Below are 24352 nucleotides of genomic sequence, written 5' to 3'. Positions count from 1 at the left end.
AGGCCCGAAAAAGAGCACATTTTCCCATTTACAAACCCATCCAGACAATTATCGGAGCCTCAGAAAAGAGGACATATCCACATTTTTAAAAACCTACACGGACAATTATTGGAGGTTCGAGAAGAGGATATTTTCTCCATTTTTTTTTTAAACCGGACAATTATTGGAAGACCGAGAAATAGGACATTCCCCATTCAAAAAAAAAAAAAAAAAAAAAAACAAAAAAAAAAAACGGACAATTGTTGGAGACCCGAAAAACAGGAAATTTCCACATTTTAAAAACCCATCTGTACAATTGTTGTAGGCCCGAAAAAAGGACATTCCCCATTTTTTAAAACTCTCTTATACAATTAATGGAGGCCCGATAAAAAAACATTTCCCCATTTTTAAAACCCACCCAGACAATTATTGGAGGCTCGAAAAAAGAGGACATTTCCTCATTAAAAAAACACCCGGACAATTATTAGAGTCCCGAAAAAGAGAACATGTTCGGGTAAAAGAAGAAATCTGGTAACCCTATATATTGATCACTTACACGTTTTCCTTTTTGTCTGTGATTCTTTTTGCAGTAATTGATCTGTTTTGTGAAGCATTTCTTGAACAATCGTGTTAGAGCGAAAGGAAAATCAATATTTATGTACGAGAAACGCAATTGATTTGTTTTTTCTCTTTTTTAGTCATAGGTTGTTGAATGTTAGATGCTGACTCACACATATTCACATGCATGTATGTATTATAGCATGAGAAATATAGAGAATGAAAGAGAGAGAGAGAGAAAAAAAATAGGAAAGAGAGAGATGGATCAGTTATCAAAGCAGGCCAAAACAATTTGTTCTTTCCCCTACAGATGTTGTTAGAAAGGGGCTTCAATCCCTCCCCCATGATATTATCGACGTTAAAGTTGTTGCGTGGATTTCTGCGATATCAACTCCCCCTTTAACAACGTTCTTCTAAACTTCTTATTGTAATTCTGGGCGAATGAATACTAAAAGAATGTAATACCAAATCGAAGGAGAGAAAAGATCAACTTGTCTATATTCTATGTGAAATACATATAACAGAAAAGGAACACATTAACTATTGATTGTTTTCAATATTCTGTGGGAATTTCTTGCTACAATGGAGTTTACTATTATTTCTCTATATATACATTTGGCGCAATGGCACGATCTCTTTTTCGCTTTGATTATTGCATTAAAAAATAAATAAATAAATTTTCTTGCTCTCATTATAGCCAATAAGTAATAGTAAGTTCTGACGTCCAACCCAAGAAATAGTCTGTCTGCTTTTGTGATTCACGTTCAATGCTTGATTCCTAACATCATACATTAACTTCAAACTGTATTAACTTGTCGTATCCCTGCACCAATTCTTTAATAAAGTAGATTTTTAATACGGAAAAAATGTCAGCAGAAACTGAAAAAAAAAGGAGAAAAAGAAAAGTAAGAAATGTTTTTTCTGCGCTTCCCAACGTTTTCTTTTTGGACTGACGACACACCACCATTAGATTAGGTTAGGTTAAAATTGAGCACAGTGTTCGTAGTTTGAGGGAAATTTCCCTAATCTAGGGAAATTTCGTAGGTAAATTTAGCAAAAAGGGAAAAAGGGAATTTCTCCGACAAGAAGCGAAGATCCAGGCAAATTCTTGCGCTGCCTGATTGATTAATATAAATGCTTAAGTTTTTATTTGTTCTTTAGAAATAAACCAATACAAGCAATAGCTTGTGTATGTGTGTGTGTCTGATCAAAGTAACATAATTTATACCCATTGTTAGCTTGGTGTATTTGTATGTATTTTTGTAAAAGAAATGTGAAGGAAAAAATAAAAAAAATAGAAGCAAAAAGCAAAAATGAATAATAAACAAATGTGTTTGGAACTTCCTTAATATAGCTAAATTAATCTTATATAACTTCTGTCATAGGAATTGGACACTCAACAAACCAGGAAAAATTTGATAAGAAAAGGGAAAACTTTGAGTCAGCCGAGGGAAATTTTCTTAAGTCAACCTACGAACACTGATTGAGCATTGTTGTTGCCGTGGAAGCTTTCACTAGTACAGTCTCTCAACATTTGAGGAGCTTATTTTCAAAAGGGATTTTTTTTGTAGCAAAATCCACGGTTTCTGGACCTTTGAAATGAAATCTTCCACAATTACAATTTTGCAGTAGAAGTGAATGAACGGGGTAGACATATTCCCATTTGATAGCAACAAAATCTATTGAAATGTTTGAGTTTAAATGTCCCACGATTATGTCATTTCGTCTCAGGGAGACGACGATTAAAGTAAGTGAATGATGATGGAAGAATTGGTGGAATGAAAAATGGGAGGAACAGGAAACGGGAGTTCTCCGAGAAAACCCACGAACGCGCTCATCCCAGAGATTCAGAAACCCGAAGATTCAGAATTTGAGTGAATTAAAAAAAAGTAAAGCAAGAAATGCTCCCTTTTGAAAATAAGTTTCGCTTTTGTCTTTTCTAAACTAAAACGAGGGAGACAATTGATGGCGTATGAACTATAGGTAAATGAAACAAGGATCGTTATGCGACGCTGCTATGTGGTAAATGGATGTGGCTTAACACGCGCGACTGAATGATTAGTCGCTCCTTCCGTGCATAAACTGATGTGAATGTGTACAAAGACGTGGCAACAACGCAGCCCCCTTGTGGCTAACAGCGTTTAAAGGGATCTCGAAACACCTCCTTCAAAGACTATAAACGCTGTCCCTTAGCATAACTATTAAAGGTTTCTAGGTAGAAATAAAAATGTGTACTATAAAGTCTAGACTTACAGGATTTCTGTGTGACATACAATTTTTTTTAAACCCTAAACTTTCGAAAGATTGGGTTAAGATATTTGATTAGGGATGTGTTAGAATATACAGTGGAAGATAGAATAGACAGGGGAAAACAAGAAAATTTCTAGAGGAAAAATCTTAACTATGCTCCTTATTGCATTAAAAAAAAAAAAAAAATCTTAACAATTTGGAGACCATAAAGAACACCAAATATTTACTAACAAACTGTTAACTACAACAAGTCTTCTCTTACAGAGCAGAAAAATAAGTGCTGTTTATCACTTCATAGATTTTTCCAGTACGCCAAAAGTTTTCGTATCAACTTTCAGTTCATGGAATAGTATTTTGTAAATACTAAACGGTTTACTTTCCTAAATTGTATTGTTTATTATTATTGAGTTATTTTCTTACTTACAATAATAATAATAATAATGAAACTATCGCAGTATCCTTATTGAATACTTCTCGACTTACAAGTGATTTTCAAATAATGATAACATTCTTTGATGATAATGATTATAAGTTGTCCTCGTGATGTTGGTAAACGCAGCAATAATCATCATATCCGAGGTCGAACCTGGCTGACAAGGGTAACCCGAGTATATTAACCAACCTTTTAATTATGGTCAGCAGTCGATTTAATAATAATAATAATAATAATAATAATAATAATAATAATAATAATAATAATAATAATAATAATAATAATAATAATAATAATAATAATAATGCAAGTGAAATGCGCACAAGCGTAAAAAAAAGTAATTTTTCAGTAGGTTTTTACTTTTCTTCTCCAAGATACCTTGGTATTTGTAATGTTTTCTGTTATGTCCAATTATTTACAAACTTAATAGTACTTCACTCGGAAAATCAAAGCCTAGAGAAGGTAATATTTCACATTTTAATGAAACGGATCAAGGTCCATCATTATACAGGTTTGATCCCGATTGGATGAGTTCGGCTGAACTCACTTCAGTAAAAAAATACAATGGTCCGAATATTTAATTTGCAAATTAAAAATTACATAAATTTACCGTTTTAAGTAACTTTGAAAAGTACGTTTTTTTTTTAAAAAAAAAGCAGAGTATTTGATCTTATTTATTGGAAGTTCTTTAAATGCATACTAATAGATCTGTAGATATCGTAAGAGAGAAACGATTCTACTGACCAATTACCAAGATACATTGAAATCAGTGGCGGATCTAGTTCGGGGCCGGGGGTTCTATGCCCCCCCCCGCCGCCAGTAATTTGAGTAATGAAAATAATTGAAACTATTATTTATATATTTTTGAAAGTTTATAGTAAGCGTTGAAATTAAAAAAAAAAATTCTCTTATCCAATATGTAGAACAATACTTGAGGTCCACAATGTCAATGTCCAACCTAGTCATAGGGGATCTAATATCCATCGGGAGGGAGTTAAGTTGAAAACTTCTGCAGGTCTCATAAAAAATTATAAACTCATGATATAGGTATCTATCATACACTGAGAAAAAAAATTGTAGGTGGCGTACTTAAAAAGATAGGTTACATGCGTAATTCCTGTAGTTTTTGGACTTAACGTACAACAGACGTATAACTGAAACCGCATGTTTTATAATATTTTCCGTATAAGTGTTCCATCTATATGTACTTTCCATATGAAACAATATAGGCGGTCAGGATCTCACATACAAATGGACGTATATAACTTATAGCTGACGAAGGTAACATACATATATGTTTGTAATATACGGAAAACTGTTAGATGCCATACATCCTGCAACGGCATGATATAACATCTAAGGGCAGTGCCTATATAGCATACGGATAACGTATGCTCCGTACTGATTTCTATAGTAAGCAAGAGGATACCGTATGTTTGTACAATATACCGCTGTCCGGAGAACGGATTTTTCTCTGTGTAGTCTGAATTCTGGATGCCCCCTCCCCCATTTTTAACTTCTAGATCCACCACTGATTGAAATAGTTGACACATTGACATTAACACCTGATACGATCAGAACCTGTCTGAAAACAAAAACATCTTCTTTCAAAACAGTTTATGGACACAATTTCCTATTGCAGAGAACGCCTCAAATATGTAAAAGTTTCTTTCTTACTTTTTTAAAATAATTTTTTCTTTATTATTATTTGTCTAGGATAGTTACCATTTTCTGATCAAACTGGGAAACCAGAGTAAGAATCAGGGAAGCCAGTTTCGTGAGATTTATAAATAAGAATACTGTTCAAATCTTTAAGAATGCACACTTTTTAAAATCGTTTCTTAAATTTTAGAAACCATTTCTTATCTGTGCACCGAGACAACAATTTCTCAGAAATGAAATTTGGCAATTCCCATTCATAAGGCAAGAAACAGTATATTTTCTCGTTTCGCCTTATACAGCCTCATCTACTTTTCTTCATTTCTCATTAATGAGATTTTCAAACTCTTATTTCTAAGAAAATATGTTCTCGATGCACAGACAGGAAACGGTTTCTCAGATTTAAGACAGTATTTTTAACAGTGCAAACACACCATTCTTCCAAATTATTCAATTACGTTCATTTTGTTTAATTTTATTTTTTTACTTCCCTTGAAATATTCTATTTTGTAATCGTATGCAATCTTAACATGAAATTGAGACTAAATCATTTCATTTATAATATTTAATTATATTTGTTTCTGCAGAAATAAACAGATTAAAAGACATAGTTTTGATTTCAAGGTACACATTCGTAACTTAACTTTTATTAGAACAGATGGCGTTCTTGTACAGTAGAGAAACAGACAATAAAAATTAAAAAAATACAAAAGGAAAAAAGTAGCTAGCAACGTAATTGGTTTAAACATATTTGTAATTTTTTATATCTAATAAAAACTTCCTAACAGCCAATCATATAATGAACTTAATGTACAACTTTGATGACGTGATTTTGAAAAAAAAATGTATACATAAATCATATATATTTAAAAAAAGTTTTTAAAAAAACAGAAAAATCATTGTTTTATTGAGCACAGAATAATACTGTTGTCGTGTCATATTAAAGTTCTTTATATATATATATATATATATAAAGAACTTCAATATGACACGACAACAGTATACATATATATAGGAAAAAGAACACACATTTATATATTTGAGAAAATGTAAAAATGTAATTTTTTACTTCTTTACACATAGGTGGGAGGAGAAAAAATATTGGTTATTGCTTACGATATTAAATATAAACCAATAGCATTATAGATGGCTTGTTGTTTTATTAATATATATATATATATATATAATGAAAGCGTACAGTATGAAAACATAACAATTGAAACCCACAGAAGAAATAAATCGAAACAAATAAAGTAAAAAATAGACTATTATTATTATATATATATGAATAGTGTTAAAGTACAATGTGATGATGTATTTTATTTGCATTTTTCCATGCTCTGTGTAAGAAAAGGCACAGAAAATGCAAGCAGAATTAAATACCGGGAACACTATATGGTAATAATAATTTTTTTTAAAAAAATATTGAACATTTGTACAAGAAATTGTACATAATTCAGAAGAAAGAAAGAACAATAGAAGAGAATTTAGGAAATTGTGAGTGTGTGTTAGTTATAGGCCCATTACAAATTGTTTAAGGAGGAAAATTTAGAAATGTTGTAAAGTCCGAATGCAATTCTTTTTTTTAAATTGTGTGAGGTCACATTATTATTTTTCCCTATCTATACCAGGGATGTAGCGACAATGAATCCTGTAGAAGTGCCGCTTCCTCTGAGTAAAATGAATGGTAGATCAAGATTAATGCAAAAATGAAATCTTTCAGTTTTTACGCCCCCAGAGTTGAGTTGGTACACGGAGAAAAAAGACATATGTAGCGACGTAAAAACGTAGGTTACATGCGTAAATCCTGTAGTTTTTAGATAGCGGATATAGCTAATACGTGCAGCAAATATATAGCTGAAAACGTTTGTTTTATAATACTTTCCATATAAGTGTTCCGAATAAACATACTTTACGTACGAACGAGAGAACTGTATATAGGCGGTCTGGATCTCACATACAGATAGACGTATTAACATATAGCTGACGTATGAAACATAGTATATGTATGTAATATACAAATGACTGTTAGATTTCAAGACATCCTATAGCGGCATAATGTACATCTAAGCGGGAAAAAGGCGGTACATGTATATAGGATATGGATAACGTATGCTCCGTACAGATTTCTGTTGTAAACTTATGGATTCCATATATCTATACAATATACCGGTGTCCGGATAGCGGATTTTGTTCCACTGTAGGCTAAAGAAGATGATGAGAGTGAACGAAGTGGAAGGAAAGGGAGAACTTGATTAAACTCATGCACACGGTGTTTGTCCACCACAATGCTTGACTTGATGGAAACTGGGATCGAAACAGGGACTGCACGCACTAGAAGTGAACGTTGTGCCAGTGAGTCACCGTGGCCCCCGTATAAATAATACAATATTGATTTAAGAATAATGCAAGATATTTGCAATAATGCTTTTAATAACAACAGCTTCCCCTAAGTAGAGCAGCACGCTACACCGCTAGTATACACTCTATCTTACCCGCTTGACAAGAATCGAGACAAGAAGTACCTCTTCAAATTCGAGACGAGATGAGAAACATTGCAATTCTCGTCTCGTAAACGAGACGAGACGAGAAACTTTCAAAATCTCGCGAACAACACTAGTTCATCCAAGTTTTAGATTTCCAACACTATATTAGTGTTACATGATTTATAGCATAAAACTATAAATTGATAAAGTAATCGTAAATGCAATGAAATAGTATTTATCAATGTTTAAAGATACGCAAGTTATTGCGCAGTATACTCTAATTATAAATATGATTCGAATGAATATCTTGCAATTTAACCCATAACTTCCCAGTGTGTCCATATGGACACGCAAATAGGGATAACCTTTTTTTTATGCCTGGGAGATTTTGTGTGTGGAATTTTGTGACACGGCTCACAGTGAACACATTACAACAATAACAACAAAAATTTCGTTATTTTCACATTTACTACGATTATATGGAACAAACGTAACTGAAAATATTATAAAATCAGGAAAAAAATTAATTCGGGCAGTTATGGGTTAATACATTATAGCCATAGTCTATTATCTCAGTACATGGTGCATTCTAAATAGACCCTATTTCTTGTTGTAAAACGATCATATAAGTAAAGTCAAAAGTTAAACTTTCGTTATACCCTAAACACTCGTCTTTTATATCTTTATATGATCTGATAGTTTTGGCTTAAACTATATATGCAACGCTATTTAACTATTAAATATCTTAAACTATTTATGTGATATTTAATTACTTTTTTTAATTAAGGAAATTATTTGCATGTTATAAAAACAAGGCGGCCTATTTTTTTTTACACGAGTTAATTTTTAATAGAATGCTTTTTGTCTAATAAGTTAATTAATTGTGTACTATTATTTCGGTTACATTAGTTAGGTCACAAGTATAGCTATTCTGTTTGCATTTCATATATAACTTATACTCCGAAAATTTGCCATTTTAAAATCAGTCACTAGACCTTGTGATGTGCTATGAGGACTTTTGTGTTCATTTGGGTACAAACATTGATAAAGGAACCTGGGTGATACATATATCATTCTTAATTAATGCTAATTATTCAACAGCTATTCATACATAGAATTTGAATCTTTCATTACAAGTCCAAAGTTCGCCCAAGATTATCCTCAAAATTCATGTGTGCCTATGTATTAAAATGATAGGTTTATATGTTTGTCCGCAATCCTTTCCAGAACGAAATCTCGAAATTCACAAGTGCTAGAAGCGTACCGTTTTCATTGGTCGTTTCCAAATTTTGTGTAGATTGTCCAGTTCTCATTCAAATTTTCAAAAACCGTGTCGTTATTGTTCTATTCAACATTTTAGGGGCCTTTTTGACCCCATAAGATTAGCATTGTTGTAGGCCGAGGCTACAGTGTTAGGCAGCCAGTAGGAAAGTTGCGTATGGCGGGTTGACGGACAATACAGGCGCATTGCTTAAATCTGAATGGCAAAACCTATTGCATACTGGCAACTTCAAAGACCTCGAGAGACGCAAAGAGGCGTACTCGGACGGATATAAATTCATTAGAAAAAAAAAAAATATTTCCACATCATATCGTGTTACTTCTACAAATTTGCGACGAACTCACTTCAACATCAATGCATAGTAATTCACTTCCTATGTGAGTATCCTATCCTTTACTTGTGTGAGTAAGGAGAAATGCACAGTGGAAAGGAGATTCATGATCATAACAGAACAACGCGCTGAGTAGACAGCGCAGGTTTAGCTAGTATCGAATCAGGGATCCCACACACCACAGGTAAAGCGCTCTACCAGTGATCTACCGGTCTCCTTGATTAGTATATAGGGTAATATACTTATAGTTTTAAACAGATGAAATCGTGTCACGACAAGTTTTTCTGGTATTTGTAATTTTACAGATGTGCTTCCTTAGTACTTTTTCAGTGTCCATAAATCCATAAGTAAGCCCATAAGGTGTATCAATACCTTTTGTAATTATACCATAATTAATTATATTAACTCTCATATTAAGTTAATGTTATGATTTGAAACACACTATCTATACAAGAAGACTCGAGCGGACTGCTGTCTAACAAAAGTTATTAAAAATACTTTTTTAAGTGGTATTATTGTTTAAATCAATGTAACAAATGCTCACAATACCCTTTTCTTCTTTCTTTCTCTTCTAGGTGTGGTTCCAAAATAAACGAAGTAAAGAGCGAAGATTAAAACAGTTAACGTCGATGGGTCGGGGGCCATTCTTCGGAAGTTCACGTAAAATGAGGGGCTTTCCGATGAACATGAGCCCCAGTCTGGAAGAAGGTCCAGGACCAGGATTCCCGTATTTTGCCGACGGTAAATTTGCGGAATTCGGTTATGCTGGTCAAGGGTTCCACGAATTTTTCCCTGGGCCAGCTCAGCAACCAGGACCCGGACAACCTCTAGGCTTTTCACAACCAGGTTTGCAGAATCTCTTTTTATTTACATATTACATAAGCTATATAGTAATGGTACTTTTTATTCATTTATTTATTTTTGTATATATGCATGTACAGAATGGCCCAACTAAATCAGCTTCTGCGATATCATGTAATGATATAGTCTATTGTCCGTGCCAACGGAATTGACAATTGATCATGAGCGCTCCTCTCAAATCGGGCAATCCGCTTTTAGTGACGTTCCCAATGCTAAGATGCGGGAATCTGACTCGCCTAACATTTATGTTCTTAGTAAGATAGTATGTTCCAACATTCGCCTGCTGAAAAGAAAGTTTCTCACCGAAAGTTTGGCAACAGTGCGTCGCAACCTCATTGTTTCACGCGAAACATCAACTCGGCTAACACGCAGTATAGATTGATTGATTGAGAAGAGCTTGACCGAGGTCATATGAGGCTGTATCTGTTGCTTTAATAAGTGCGATTTGAACCAGTATTCGGAGCGGAGGCAAACATCCCTACCGGGTTTAAAACTCAAAACATTGATCCAGAAAACACCGCTTAGTCATGCAATCGAGATTTAACTGGTTCAAAACCTAACCCTTCTATTTTTCCGTATCATTCCAAGTAATTTATGATAAGTAGGTTTATTCCTACTAAACTATGTATCTATGTAAGACCGCGTTGAAAAATAATAATAAATATGTGAGTAATAATACAGAAACGTGAACATTACGAGATAAAAAGTTTGATTTCGGCAATGTGAATATGGAGAAGACTGGATAAAATTATTAGAAAGGAGAACAATGATGAAATATTTAATAGGGGATTGAAGAAAATATTAAAGCTAATGAAAAGAGGAAATGAGACCTCTTAGAACATTTAAGAAGAAATTACGTTCAAAGGGATCTAATACAAAGTATGATGCAAGTAAGGAAAACGATAGAAGAGAGAACATGGACTTTATTCCAAGCGGATAACTTCTTTGTAAATTACTCTTTACTGTGTCTTTCATGCTAACTTTTGAAAGTGTCGTAATAACAACGTTGATGATTCAAATTCTACTAACAGTAACTTGCAGACATTTTACAAGCATTGCATGTGTGTCACTGTAAGGAATATGTGTTTCATCGTTTCGAGAATACAAGCAAAAATAGATGTAATCTGCTACTGTTAACAGAGTAGTTCTTTTTTTTTTAACGTATTTAGTGCATAACTCATAGCGCCTTTTGTTGAGGTCGATGTAATCTATCGATTGTAATTTGTCTTGTCCTTACATAGTATTTATAGATAAATACAATTTAAAGTTAAAGGGTTATGCAGAATTGTTGTTAACGTTGTATTAAGAGCTTGACTAACATGTGATGCTAACTTCCGTATTTAGTAACACATTAAGTGAAGTTAAGAAATATTTATTTTCGAAACAGGCCAACCATGACTTTTCTACAGGGTTTGTCCAAACACAATGGGATAAATCCATATGAAAGAGAATATAATGATCGCAACGAGTCGTGAAGCTTGACCTAGATCTACCAATTTCAGCATTCAATAGAACGCGAGGGTGTGTCCCATTTGCTTGCCAACCCCCACCTATGAAATTTTGCCCGTCTTGTTCCTCGTGCTTTACGGAGAACATCTCCTGAAGGTAAAATGTCAGATTATCGCTGTTTTATTTTGTTGCTATTGTCGTGTCGTTGTTTTATATTTATGCTATTGTTACTGTTAGATTCGCATAATTGTTTGTTTTCGTGTTATAGTTTTTAAAGTGTTTTCTTTTTCTTTTTTTTTGGGGGGGGGGAGTCTCTTGTTCGCCATGTCTTCTAAGTTTGGTACTTCTGTTGTCTCACGTTTTCTCAAGTGTGCGTTCGGAAGGCAGCTCCACGAATCGAGCCTAATTCTTTTCGATGCATCACAAGTGAGGCAAAGCAGTTCTGTGATTGGTGCAGAGAGCCCAGGCTTTATGAGTCCTTTGCAGTCAATATAGGACACTTTTAACTTGATTTCTACTAAAGATATGGTTGGCCTTTTTCTCGATATAAATCGTTGTTAACCTCACTTACGTGTTACTAAATACGGAAGTTAGCATGACGCGTTAATCACACTGTTAATACAAAACTAGAAACGATTCTGTACAGCGCCGTAACTTAGATTTATTTCTGAGTGGGGAGGGGCAAGTATTAATACACGTATTTGGGTCCCCTATAAAAAGTTTTTTTTCTAATTCTTGGGTCCACTCTTTCCATCTTTCTCTTACTCTTTATGCCCCCGCCCCCGGAGTCTGTGCTCCCTCCTGCACGGCAAGGTCTGCGTGGCCGTTAGTTACACCCCTGGGCCCGTTCCATACATGACAAATTAATTAAGGAGACAATATTGACAAATCTTAAAGCCATACGAATATATATTATTTCTAGGGCCCCTAATAGTAGACCCTTTTTTACTGAAATGGGCCCACAGTTTATTTTTGTTTTATTTACCTTTTAGTGAGCTGTTTTGTTTATGTAATGTAGTGAACCTGTTTGATGCATCATTTATAAGTTCATTTTCGTATCGTATAAAGGAGTTTAAAAAATATTTCTTAAAGTGGGCCCCCGGAGGGGAGCTTTCCTGGGAGAACAGTTGCCCTCCACGCTCTCCTACAAGTTACGGCTCTGATTCTGCATAAGACCCTAAAGAGTTTATCATGATTTAAAAGTGTATTTCATTAACCATAGTCATCTTTTGTTGTCATGTTAGTGCCATTATTAACGAATAGCTTAATACCAGTACCTTAATATTGGTGGGATAGTTACCGTACAGTATCAAAATTTGTAGGTTTACAAGTAAGACTGTTTTTCTAAAAACTACGACATAAAGTTAAGGAAAGCCATGCTACGAATTTCAGTTTAAGTTACACTTATTAGGTAAATATATATTATAATTTTAAAATAAAACTACAAAACAGTTTGAGAAGTATTTGATTACTGATTTCTCTTATTTTGAGATTTTATTACTCTTTCACTCGCATCTACTCAGAAAGTTTAATTAAAACGAAAAAGTCTTAATATGATATTTAATTGGAAATGATTAATGATCTGTAAGAATGTATAGATATTCGATGATTTAAAAAAACCCTCCGAAATACGAGTTAAAAAAACAAAGCCCATCCAGCCAAGATAAAATCAAGCATCATATAAAAGGATAAATGGATGAAGTTGACAAGAATGATAATTATTCAGCTGATTAATCAATGGCAAGCTCAAAACCAATCAATCATTAAATCAAACCATCAGTCAGTCAGACAGTCAGTCAGTTAGGCAATTTGATCTGGCTGTTCATCCATATCAAGAATCTCTTTCCCTTTTGTACCCTTTATAAACTCCAAATCAATTGCCATATGCGTATTTGCAGTTGTTAAGGTTATTCATCGAATTTTCTGTGTCTTTTCAATTTTATTTTATTAAAAATTGGCATTGAAACAAATAAACAACAATATTAAGATTGTTCTACGTATTTTTATTTTTTTTAAAAGTAAAATATAGTTTTATTTAAACTTACGGCACATCAATGTCAATCTTACTGTCATAATGTCACTGTTAAATTTTGCTGAATTTTCGGCAGAAGTAAAAGTTACAGAGTTACGTATCATTTTACTTCAGAAATTTTACAAGATATATTAATATAATTTTTGTAAAAAATAATAATAAAATAAAATGAAAAAAGACGTGTTGACTTAGCAAGAGATTGTACTTTGAAAATGTTAATGCTCCTTTCCAGGGGCGCATCTACGGGGGTCCAGCGGGTCCAGACTCCCCAAAAACTCCCTAACTTAACACACATTTGTGCACTTCTCAATAAAACTATAATTGGTTAACAGAGAAATGATTGATGTAGCATGAAAATTTGATCTTACACTTCATCTGTACTCTTTCTCCTATAAAAACATTCTAGTTCCAAAATCTTCTTTTTCTGAAAATAAAGATGGAGGTATTTTACAATTATTTATCGTCTTTTCGGATGCAGAATAATACCCGTTCAATACTACGTAGACATAGTGGTGGCTTGTAATATTACCACCCCCCACCCCCAGCAAAAAATTCTGGGTGCGCGCCTGCTCCTTTTAGATCTTTCAGAAGAAGGGACTTTTTTTCATTCTGAACACACATTAGAAACAGCTCCACACTGGTCTAATAGTTAAGACACCCTTTTGTTACACAGGGTCCTGAGTTCGATTCTCGGTGGGAGAGCCTTGAAATTTGAATACACTACGGTGGTTCGAATTTCACCTTAAATTGTACGTTCACATCTCATATAGCCTCGTTTCTGAAGTTCAGCAAATATATATTGGAATTCATATTTTTGGATCAAAAGATCCAATATATTTTAATCAAAAATTTTGTTGTAGGTCTTATATCTAGAGAACTACATATAGTGTAGCCAAACCCAAACTATAACTTAACTCAGTATGATATGCTTATTCCGTAGAAAATACGAAAACTCGATTTAGGGGCCGTTCAAAAATTTTGTGGACCCTGATCCAAAAACTAATTGTTGGCCAAGATCGCAATCTTTTGATTTTTTTTGATAATTCCTAAAATTCTTGGTAAAGATCGCAATCTTTTGATTTTTTTTGGGGGGGGGTCATTTCTAAAATTCTTGTTATAGGCCTAATGTCTACTTAGTCTGTAACCTCGCGACGTTTTCCTGTCCTCTCCTTACAGAAAAAAATGAAAAATAAAACTGTTTTAGCTCGTCATTCAGTCCGACGATTTTATTATCTCGATAAATAGCTCAACTTAATCCATTTTAGAGAGCATAATCGGGAAATTTTTTTCTTGCATGTCTCAGAACAGATTAAGATTGGCAATTGAAATTTGAATAAACCTATGTTCAATGTCTCAATTTGTTTTCCAAGAATGGTACCTTATTTCAATTTCATATCCTTAAAATCTCTATATTTTGGATATGCGGTCAGTTCTACTATCTGATTAATTAATAGTTAATTCTTATCATAAAAGTTGCAAGTCTGCCCTAGGGAAATGTTTTAGGCCCATTCTTTAAATGAGGTTATTGTCAACGTAAAATTTGATGTGAAAGAGCTCTATGAAAATACATTTTAGTAAAACAATGACAATGTGAATTGACAGAATTCAAGTATAAATGAAGGAAAACCACTCATTACGGTGTTAAATAATCTAAAATCATCTTTTGAGGTATTTTCAACTGATTAATTTTTAAACAAAGTTTCAAAGCAGTCCTTTATGATATAGTGCTCTGTGTAAATCTTTCTTTGTATAACGTATAACAACCATCACTATGCAATAATAGTTAAGTCGAAATCACAACGGTACCGCAGTAATTGTCACTTTCATATTGGTATAAAGACAGAATCAAAGATTCATTTAAAAAAAAAAAATCTTCATATAAAACTCCGTCAAGCTTGAAAATTTGAAATATGAGTATTAAAAAAAAATCACGATGAAAAATTTAGTAGTCAACTGTTATTTCTCATTAATAATAATTTTCTTTCCTCAGTCTATCTCTGTTTCCCTCTGTCTAACACAACATGTAATGAATCATTAACATTTAAACAGCTGAGTTTGTGTAAAGCTGCAAATTTCCCCTAAATTTTAATCATCTGGGAATGTTGAGTGAGAGCAAGAGAGAGGGAGAGAAAGGAACTGTAATAGAAAGAACTGTGATTTTGGAACGAGATTAAACTGTGATATTGAACCGTTGAAGATCTTAAATATGTTTGGATACTTTATATTTGTATTTGTATTTATTTACTCCATTTAAAACCAATATACATTTGGTATTTGGAGGGTTCAGACAGTCCTCTTTCTTACAGTAAATACACTTAGAAAAAGAAATATGTTACTACTATTTAATATACATTATTGTAAAGATAATCTGTTACTCTGTAATATACTTTATCCACCAGGAATCTCTTGAGTTTCTTTTTAAAAACATTTATATTTTCTTCATTTTTTATTTCTCTGGGCAGCTTATTGTAAATTTGTACTCCCATATGGCTTGGGCCTTCCTGAACTAATGTTAGTGTTGTAAAATATTGTCGTCTTTCATTTTGTTGTCTGGTATTATATACGTGATTTATTTGGGTTCCATCTTTCAGTTTAGCTGCATAGATTGCAGTTTCATATACATAAATAGATGGTAGGGTAAGGATGTGGTGCTGTTTAAATTTTTCTTTGCATGATGTTCTCATGTGTAGACCAAATATTATCCGTATTGCTTGCTTCTGTTTCATGAAGACTGCTTTGCTGCTTGAAGATTTGCCCCAGAAAATGATGCCGTAATTTAGTATAGGGTGTATAAGCCCGTAGTATACTTGGATCAAAGCTTTAGTATTTAACGTTTCTTTTAGTATCCTGAGTGCATAAAGTCTGGAATTTAATTTTACTATTATTTCTTTAACGTGGGTTTCCCAAGTTAGATTTTCATTATACTATACGGTATATAAAATAGACGTGGTGCAACATAAAGAAAAAATCTCTAAAGGTAACCATGTAACCTAATGACCAGTGGGTTCGCCACTAGTATACGGAATTGTCATGTTCAAAATCTAATAGGACTACAAAATCTTGGATAAAAATCGAAGTAACGAGTGATTCCCGTTTTAAATAGTAGATTCCGTCGTTCATAGAATCGTTGTTACACAAAGGACAGAGTACAGTATGTGAGAATATTATTTCACAAACATAAAATAAAAGTGTTGGAACTTCTGACAAGATAAACCGAATCGCTACAAGATTAGTTGTAATACTTTTTGAAGTTATGAGAAATCAATTTACGGAAGATCAATTAATTTTTAAACATTTCCACATCCTGGGCTATTTGTTATAAGAGTGATGTGTCCTGCTCATAGTACGAGGGCTTAATCTGATGTATGTGACCAGCATGTATTGTGAGAAGCTTCTCGTGTAAGGATAGGCTATATACACTATGCACGCTTTTAGCGCGAATTTCCGAGTTCGATTCCTGGTGGAGCCCATATGATGCGGAACTCACGTTAGGTTGTAGGTCTACGATTTGTATAACGTCGGTGCTAAAAGGGACGCTAAACTCTGATCCAACCAACCAATAGGCTTGCGTATTATGGAGTATGGATTCATAACCATTCATCGGCTTGTACATCTGCCCTTGTTTCAAATATTTTCTTCGATTTTATTTTCGAAAACTCTTAGTCTGTCTTTGTTTTCGCAAGTTTAGGGAACATTCTTTAATATCCATCCTGTAGGCTATAATAGGCACTTAAATTTCTGTTATAAATTTAAGCTTCCTGAAACAAACCTCGAAAGGTCCTTAGCTAATCAAGTGGCGATTTTGAAATTGAGAAATGTTGTCAGTGCACTTTGAGTCTTATCTCTCCTTTGTTGGTTATCTTCTTGACCGGAATTCTGTCTCTTTCATCCAAAGCCCTCCAAATGTTCTCACGATGTTGGACCATGTTTTTATTTTTTTTTATTTTTCGAATAGTCGCCGATCTAAGTACTAACCAGACCAAGAACTCTTTGACTTTGGTTATCTCACGGAAATGGAGAAAGTAGTATTGCTAGAATGTTGACGTAAAACTTTATCTCATGGGAACGGTCAAATAAGTGCTGATAAATTGTTCACATATAACTTTATCTCATTTGAACAGGGAAACCATTGATACTGCTAGAATGTTGCCACAAAAATTTATCTCATGGGAACAAAGAAGCAAATACTGTTGCTATTATTAATATATTGACATGAAACTTTATCTCATGGAAACTGGAAACCAGTGTTGCTGCTAGAATGTTGTCATTAATCTCTGTCTCATGAGAAGGGGAAAACCAGTGCTGCTAGAATGTTGTTATAAAACTTTATTCCATGCGAATGAAGAAACTAATGCTTCTAGAATGTTTTCATAAGCTTCATCTAATGAGAGCGGGGAAACCAGTGCTTCTAGAACGTTACCATAATACTTTATATCATGGGGATGGTGAACCAGTGCTACTAGAACTTTGCCATAAAACATTGGCACGGGGAAACTACTATTGCTAGAACGTTATTACTAGAATGTTGTCATAAAACTTTATCTTATAATAATGTATATGAATGCAGTGTAATTAATAAATCATTCATATTGAAAAAAAATAAAATATAAAATATATAAAAAATAAAAGGGTCTTGCTTCTGATTATAATATAAAGTCCTTGCATGCGTTACCGGGACACCAGAAGTTTGGAGTAGCCCCACATCGTTTACACTGAGAAAAAAAACATACGTGGCGTACGTAAAAACGTAGGTTACGTGCGTAAATCCTGTAGTTTATGGACTTAACGTATAACCTTATGTAACATCCAGCAGCGAGCGTATAACTGAAAACGTATGTTTTATACGTACTTTCCGTATAAGTGTACCGAATAAACGTATTTTCCGTATGAAATAAAGAACTGTATACAGGCGATAAGGATCTCACATACAGATGGACGTATATAACATATAGCTGACGTATGAAACATACAAATACGTATGCAATATACGGAAGGCTATTATATGTCAGACATCCTGAAGCGACATGATAAAACACCTCAGCGGGAAAGGGGTAGTACGTATGTAGCATATGGATAGCGTATGATTCGCACAAATTTCCGCAGTAAACATATGGATACCGGATATTTGTACAATATACCGCTGTCCGGATAATGGATTTTCCTCAGTGTACAGAGGCAGTTTGCGAGCTACTTCAATTAATCTCAGTGTCGCGGTGGCTCAGTAATGGAGCGCTCACCTCGGGTGCATTGGTCCCGATTCGATTCCAGCTAGTGCCAAGTGAGTTTTGTGGTGGACTATGTGTGTTCATTTTCTTGTAGTTATACCACTTTCTTCCTTCAATCATTTCGTTAATTATTATCACCACCGTCTCCCGTAGCCTTGGAATACAAACATGGGACGCTGAACTATAAAAAGTGAATTAATTTCTGAAAATTATGCCGATTGTAGACATATGCTGGTCACACATCTTTGAACTGTGTAGTTAGTCGGCTTTCACTAGAGAGCTTTCAGTAGCTATGTTTGCTGCCTCAGTTCAGCGGAATCACATGGACTCGGAATCGTAGCAGCAACGAGTCCGGAATTAAGTTCATCACATGATCTCAAAGTGAAAACTGATCTATGTTTTAACAGGAGCCAGAGATGAATTAACTGTGTGTGTATGTGTATATAATACGTATGCGTGTGGGAGAGACAGAGACAGAGAACATTTTCTGTGAATAGTGTTTAGAAGTTGTGTCGCTGTGGGGCTGAGAGATGCTAGAAGGACTTTTAGCACGGCGAGGCTTTTGGTAAGTCTCCGATGTCATTACTGTAGCCCCGCTACTCATTAGGGCGAGAAGTGCGCCTCATTGAAATGGGATGGACCAGAACCAAAGGACGGGTGGCGTCATCTCTCGGGCTGACGAGAAGAAAGATTGTCTCTGATGATGAAGAAGTATAAAGGGAGGGGGAATGAGTATAAAAGAAGAAATAAAAAGTAAAATAAAAGACAGAGAGAAAAAAAGAATGGGAAAACCTATAGTTTTTCTTTTCCTAAAATCTTGGAAGGAAGATTACGACCACAGGCTTGTATCTCTGCCCCCTTTTCCTAAACTCAACTAATAAGATAAAAACTAAATATTTTTCCACATGTTGTTCGACTAAAAAAGTGTCGACATAAAGAAAATGTAATATACCCTGTTTATTACGAACAAGACAAAGCAAATAGGAGCTAATGAAACAACTGTTGAGTGATTCCGCCCGGATATGTTTCCAATTCGGTGAATACACACTCAAAGATCGTCTACTGACAAGAGCGGTGCTGCGACTTTTATTAGTAAAATTTAAAATTTCAGTTACTTTCGCCCTTCATTTCATTTTTTAAAATACAAAATCAGTCACAAGGTTATGAGAACAGTGCTGCTACTTTTATTAGAAATTTACAGTTATTTTCGTCCTTCATTTGATTTCTCTAAAAACAAAATCAGTCACAAGGTTATTAGATGAAACTGAAATGAACTATCTCTAGTTTTATGTCTAATAGTTAATTCTGTTTAGACTAAAGGGGACGAATGATTAATGAAAATAAATGGTTATGAAGTAATTGTTGGAATGCAAATGTTTAAGGAAACTAGAGAACATCGAGAAACTTCATGGACATCATGTGTCCTCAATCTCGAGTAGCGGAGATTGAATCAGGGTTTCCTGCACCAGAGGTGAATGCTGTATCCTGAGCCACTGCGCCTCTCTAACCAGAGGAATAGTATATATATATATATATATATATATATATATATATATATATATATATATATATATATATATATATATATATATATATATATATGTGTGTGTGTGTGTGTGTGTGTGTGAGTGTGTACGACCGATGAATCTCATCAGAACTTGACGATACTTGATTTGATGATTCATCTTGACGAGCGTACACTGAGAAAAATCCGTTCTCCGGACAGCGGTATATTGTGCAAATATACGGAATCCTCTTCCTTACTAAAGAAATCAGTACGGAGCATACGTTATCCGTATGCTATATAGGCACTGCCCTTAGATGTTACATCATGTCGTTGCAGGATGTCTGATATCTAACTTATCTGATATCTATTATATTGCATACATATATGTATTTCACCTTTGTCAGCTATGTTATATACGTCCATTTGTATGTGAAATCCTGACCGCCTATATTGTTTCATATGGAAAGTAAAGTACGGGACAAGAATAAATGACCAAAACTCCCATTAAAATTAATGTCGATTTTGGTCGTTTATTTATGTCCCGTACTTTACGTACAGATAGAACATTTATACAGAAAGTATTATAAAACATGCGTTTTCAGTTATACGTTTGTTGTACGTTAAATTCAAAAACTAAAGGATTTATAAATATAACATACGGTTTTACGTACACCACATACAATTTTTTGTTCTCAGTGTAGTTAGGAAATGAAATATACGTTTGGTTCCCGTGTTATAACACATCAAACTGCAAGTTCGGTCTTACTCAAAATTTCGCAAATGAAATTTTTTCCTATTTTGACTACACTTGATAAAGTGGATTTATAATCTTTCTGAATGACCCTAGTATTTTCATAGAGTTTTTTGGTATATTTTAGAGAAACATTAGTAATTTTATCAGAATTATATATCATATGTATATAATGTATCTATATAAATGTTAATATGGTTAATGATTAGACTCTTGTCTTTTATATGGGTTCAACTCTCGCCTGAACTACATGCATGCTCTTCGGAGTTAAGTTGAGTTGAGTTGATTTTGAGTTTAACGTCCCTTCCAGCAGCGAGGCTATATGAGACGGGGCCTACTGATTAACGTGGAATCCGAACCACGTAAGCTCCCACTAAGAATCGAACCCGGATTTCCCACATCAAAGGCGTGTACACTAACCGCTTAGCTACGAATGAGTTCTACATGCTCTTCGGATAGGACGCTAAATTGTAGATGCTCTTCTTATAATATGTATACTTCATGACGAAAACAGATACTTCAAATAAACAAGAATAATTAAGTCTAGAAAGTTGTATATGCTGGGGAAGTACTGTGGCCTGCGACAAGGAAACTTTCCTAGCAAAAACCCTTGCTTACAAATAATACCCGTAAGTTTTAGTTGTTTCTGTAGCAACGTAACAAACCTTCATAAACATTACAACAACATTTCGTCTCCAAATATATATATGTACGTGTATGGAAACTAGACAGGTGCAATTCGCGTGCGTGATGCAAAATAACAATAGGGCATAACATTGACACAGAAAACCCGACTGATTATTATATTGTGCATTAAAGCTCATTGGTTTTCTCTCTTTTATATACACGTAAGTCCTGTTGAAAGTAGTTCGCTAATTTCTCGAAAATGTATTTGTATCATCACACAAAGTACACAAGATAAAGTCAGCTATTTACTCTGGTAAAAGAAATTACACTATATTGTTACACACTAGCTGTAAACACATATTGTTCCAGAGTCTTAATTCAGAACTTGGGGGGGAAAATGAGAGAGAGAAAACCCAAATTCCCTTATTCCATTGCCCGGGTATTTCCTGTGTTGCTATGTAAGACCTATATCAAATATGCAATATTAGTTGCATACATGCAAGGCGTTCTTACAAACCACCAGAAACGTGCACACATTTTGACTTCTTGAAATTCCTTTCGAGACGGTAATCTTTTAAAAATCCTCGTACGCGATTAGATCTGGTCTGTGTACAAAATTTTTTGTCCTTTCTAAGCGAAAAGCTTGTGAAAGACACTCATTATATTATTATTATTATTATTATTATTATTATTATTATTATTATTATTATTATTATTATTATTCTAGGGTTATGTGTTAGGGTTTATTTAGCTCCAAAACAATTGAAAAGATTCCAATAATGTATTCACTAATATCTTCATTATTGGAATCCCAGGCAGTGTTTGTATATCTATTTTCTGAGATTAATTTTCCACCAATGTCAGTTTTTAAAGCAGTTTTCGTAGTTTGTAAATTTTATTTTTTTTTCCACAAATGGCAATAGTTTACGAGTGCTCACGAAAAGATAAATTTCGTTATCAGCTAAAAAAATGTGAAATATAATGGTTTAGAAAAAGCAGACACAGATGATATTTAACAATATCATTCATTCTATGTACGAGGGAGGACCCAAAAATAACGGGAAAATGAAATGGAATCTTTCAGTTTAACGTCCCACGATTATAGCCTTGAAGCTAAGGGAGACGATGATTAAGGCAAGTAAATGATTATGAAAAAATTGGTGGAATGAGAAAGTGGGAATACCCTGAGAAAACCCACGAACACGATGTTGTCCACTACCAACCCAGCCGGGGATCGAACTAGGGACCCCACGTACCAGAGGTAAACACTCTACCCCTGAGCTACTATGCCCCTCACTTAGTGCTAAGAGTCACACATAAACTACGTGTAATTTATTTTCAAAAATAATATTTATTGCAAGTTTGTGACTATCATCAAAAGATAAAAAATTGCACTCTATAAAATTATGAGAAACCCTGTATTATTAAGTAATGTTGTCAATAAACTACTGGATTAGTAACACAGCTGCTCATACCTACATGAAGGTGAAGCGAAAATCGCACGCAATCATATTTAACATCGATCCTAGAACCTGAGTGCAACTGCATTGAATAGAAATTACCGCTGAATGAGTGAGGGTGTGTGTTTGTATGTGTGTGTGAGAGAGAGAGAGAGACAGAGAAAAGCAGAAAACAGACTAAAATTCAAATATCTCATAATAACGAAAAGGGGAGTGTCTGATATTACGATTTTCAAAGATAGGTAGACCTCACAGCTACAGTAATTTGTGAAATTAAGTCATTAGGTGCGCAAAATGACTTATTCTATTCTATGCTGATATTGATATGGAAGAAAAAGGAAGTATGCTGATACGCTCTTCCTCGTGTTATTGATTAATTATTATTTGGAGGTTAACGACACTTTTCCACCACCGAGGCTAAATAATATGTGGATTGTAAGACCTGAAAATCTATATACAGGATACTTCAAAACAACACCGACAATGTTTGAGAGGTGATTCCTGACACCAAGATAAGGCAAAATGTATAGACAAACCTGGGTTCACAAATGCTTCCTTTCGGAGTTATAGGCTGCCGAAAACATGAAAAAATGAACTTCAAAGGTTCACAGCTCCAAAACTATGAGACCTACCGTAGTCCGATCAAGACCTCACTTAGGAAGTAATATGAGCGCTATCTAAAAATGAATGTTTCAGAATCCCAAGGTATTCACGTAAAAATTTTATAGAGGGAGTTCAGCTACGATCATATATAATTTGAAGTACTCACCAGCTGCCTCTATAAAAATTGTTGCGGAAGTGGAACGGTATTTTGATCAATGAATGGTTGGAATTTTGATCTTTGATACATAATGAATGAGTTATTATGATATATTATGGGAGCATCGACAGCAAGGCTATTTCTTCTGGTCCTAATAAGACCAATAGTCGACATGTCCTGGGTTTTTCATTCACGGTAATACTCAATTATCACATAAAGGTGTTGTTACTAATATAATTCGGTAACTTATCTTTTTACATATAGTGTGTCTCTGTGGTTTAAATTAGATATTCTTATAACGATACCACATTATATAAAGTAGTATGAAGATAGTAACATTGTAGGAAGCACAGTTGAAATATTTCTTTCTGTTAGGAAAGAGCAATAGAAATTTGGCTAGAAACTGAATTGTAAATAGAAATATAACGTAAATTAGATTCCAAGGAAGATAAGAACAGACATGTAAAAAGGAACAGGAATAAAAATTGGAGCAGGTGTAGGAACAGCAATAAAGCAGAAATAAAATAAGGTGAGAAATTACAATAAATGTAAGAATAAGAACACTTAAAATAAATAGGGATGGAAGTAAATAGAAAATAAGTAAGGTTCGAAATTGATACAGAATAGAAATAAGGATTTCAAAAAAGAGAATTAGGAATAGACATAGAGGTGGGAATAGGAATAGAAATAAAAACAGGAATA

General features: G+C 34.1%; 1 protein-coding gene across 3 annotated transcripts in view; it reads left to right on the top strand.

Annotated features, from left to right (window-relative positions):
• The window catches only part of Lim1 (LIM homeobox 1), a 260036-nt gene that overhangs the window by 205000 nt on the left and 30684 nt on the right, over window positions 1-24352 (top strand). For all 3 annotated transcript variants that reach the window (XM_081768751.1, XM_081768750.1, XM_081768752.1), the window contains exon 4: window positions 9554-9824. In XM_081768751.1, coding sequence (XP_081624877.1) covers window positions 9554-9824 — 271 coding nt within the window. The remainder of the gene's footprint in view (window positions 1-9553; window positions 9825-24352) is intronic.

The sequence above is a fragment of the Thermobia domestica genome, chromosome 8 (assembly GCF_964235325.1).
Source record: "Thermobia domestica chromosome 8, izTheDome1.hap1.1, whole genome shotgun sequence".
NCBI lineage: Eukaryota > Metazoa > Arthropoda > Insecta > Zygentoma > Lepismatidae > Thermobia > Thermobia domestica.
The sequence above is the reverse complement of the archived record's forward strand: the minus strand, read 5'-3'. Positions and strand labels throughout refer to the sequence as shown.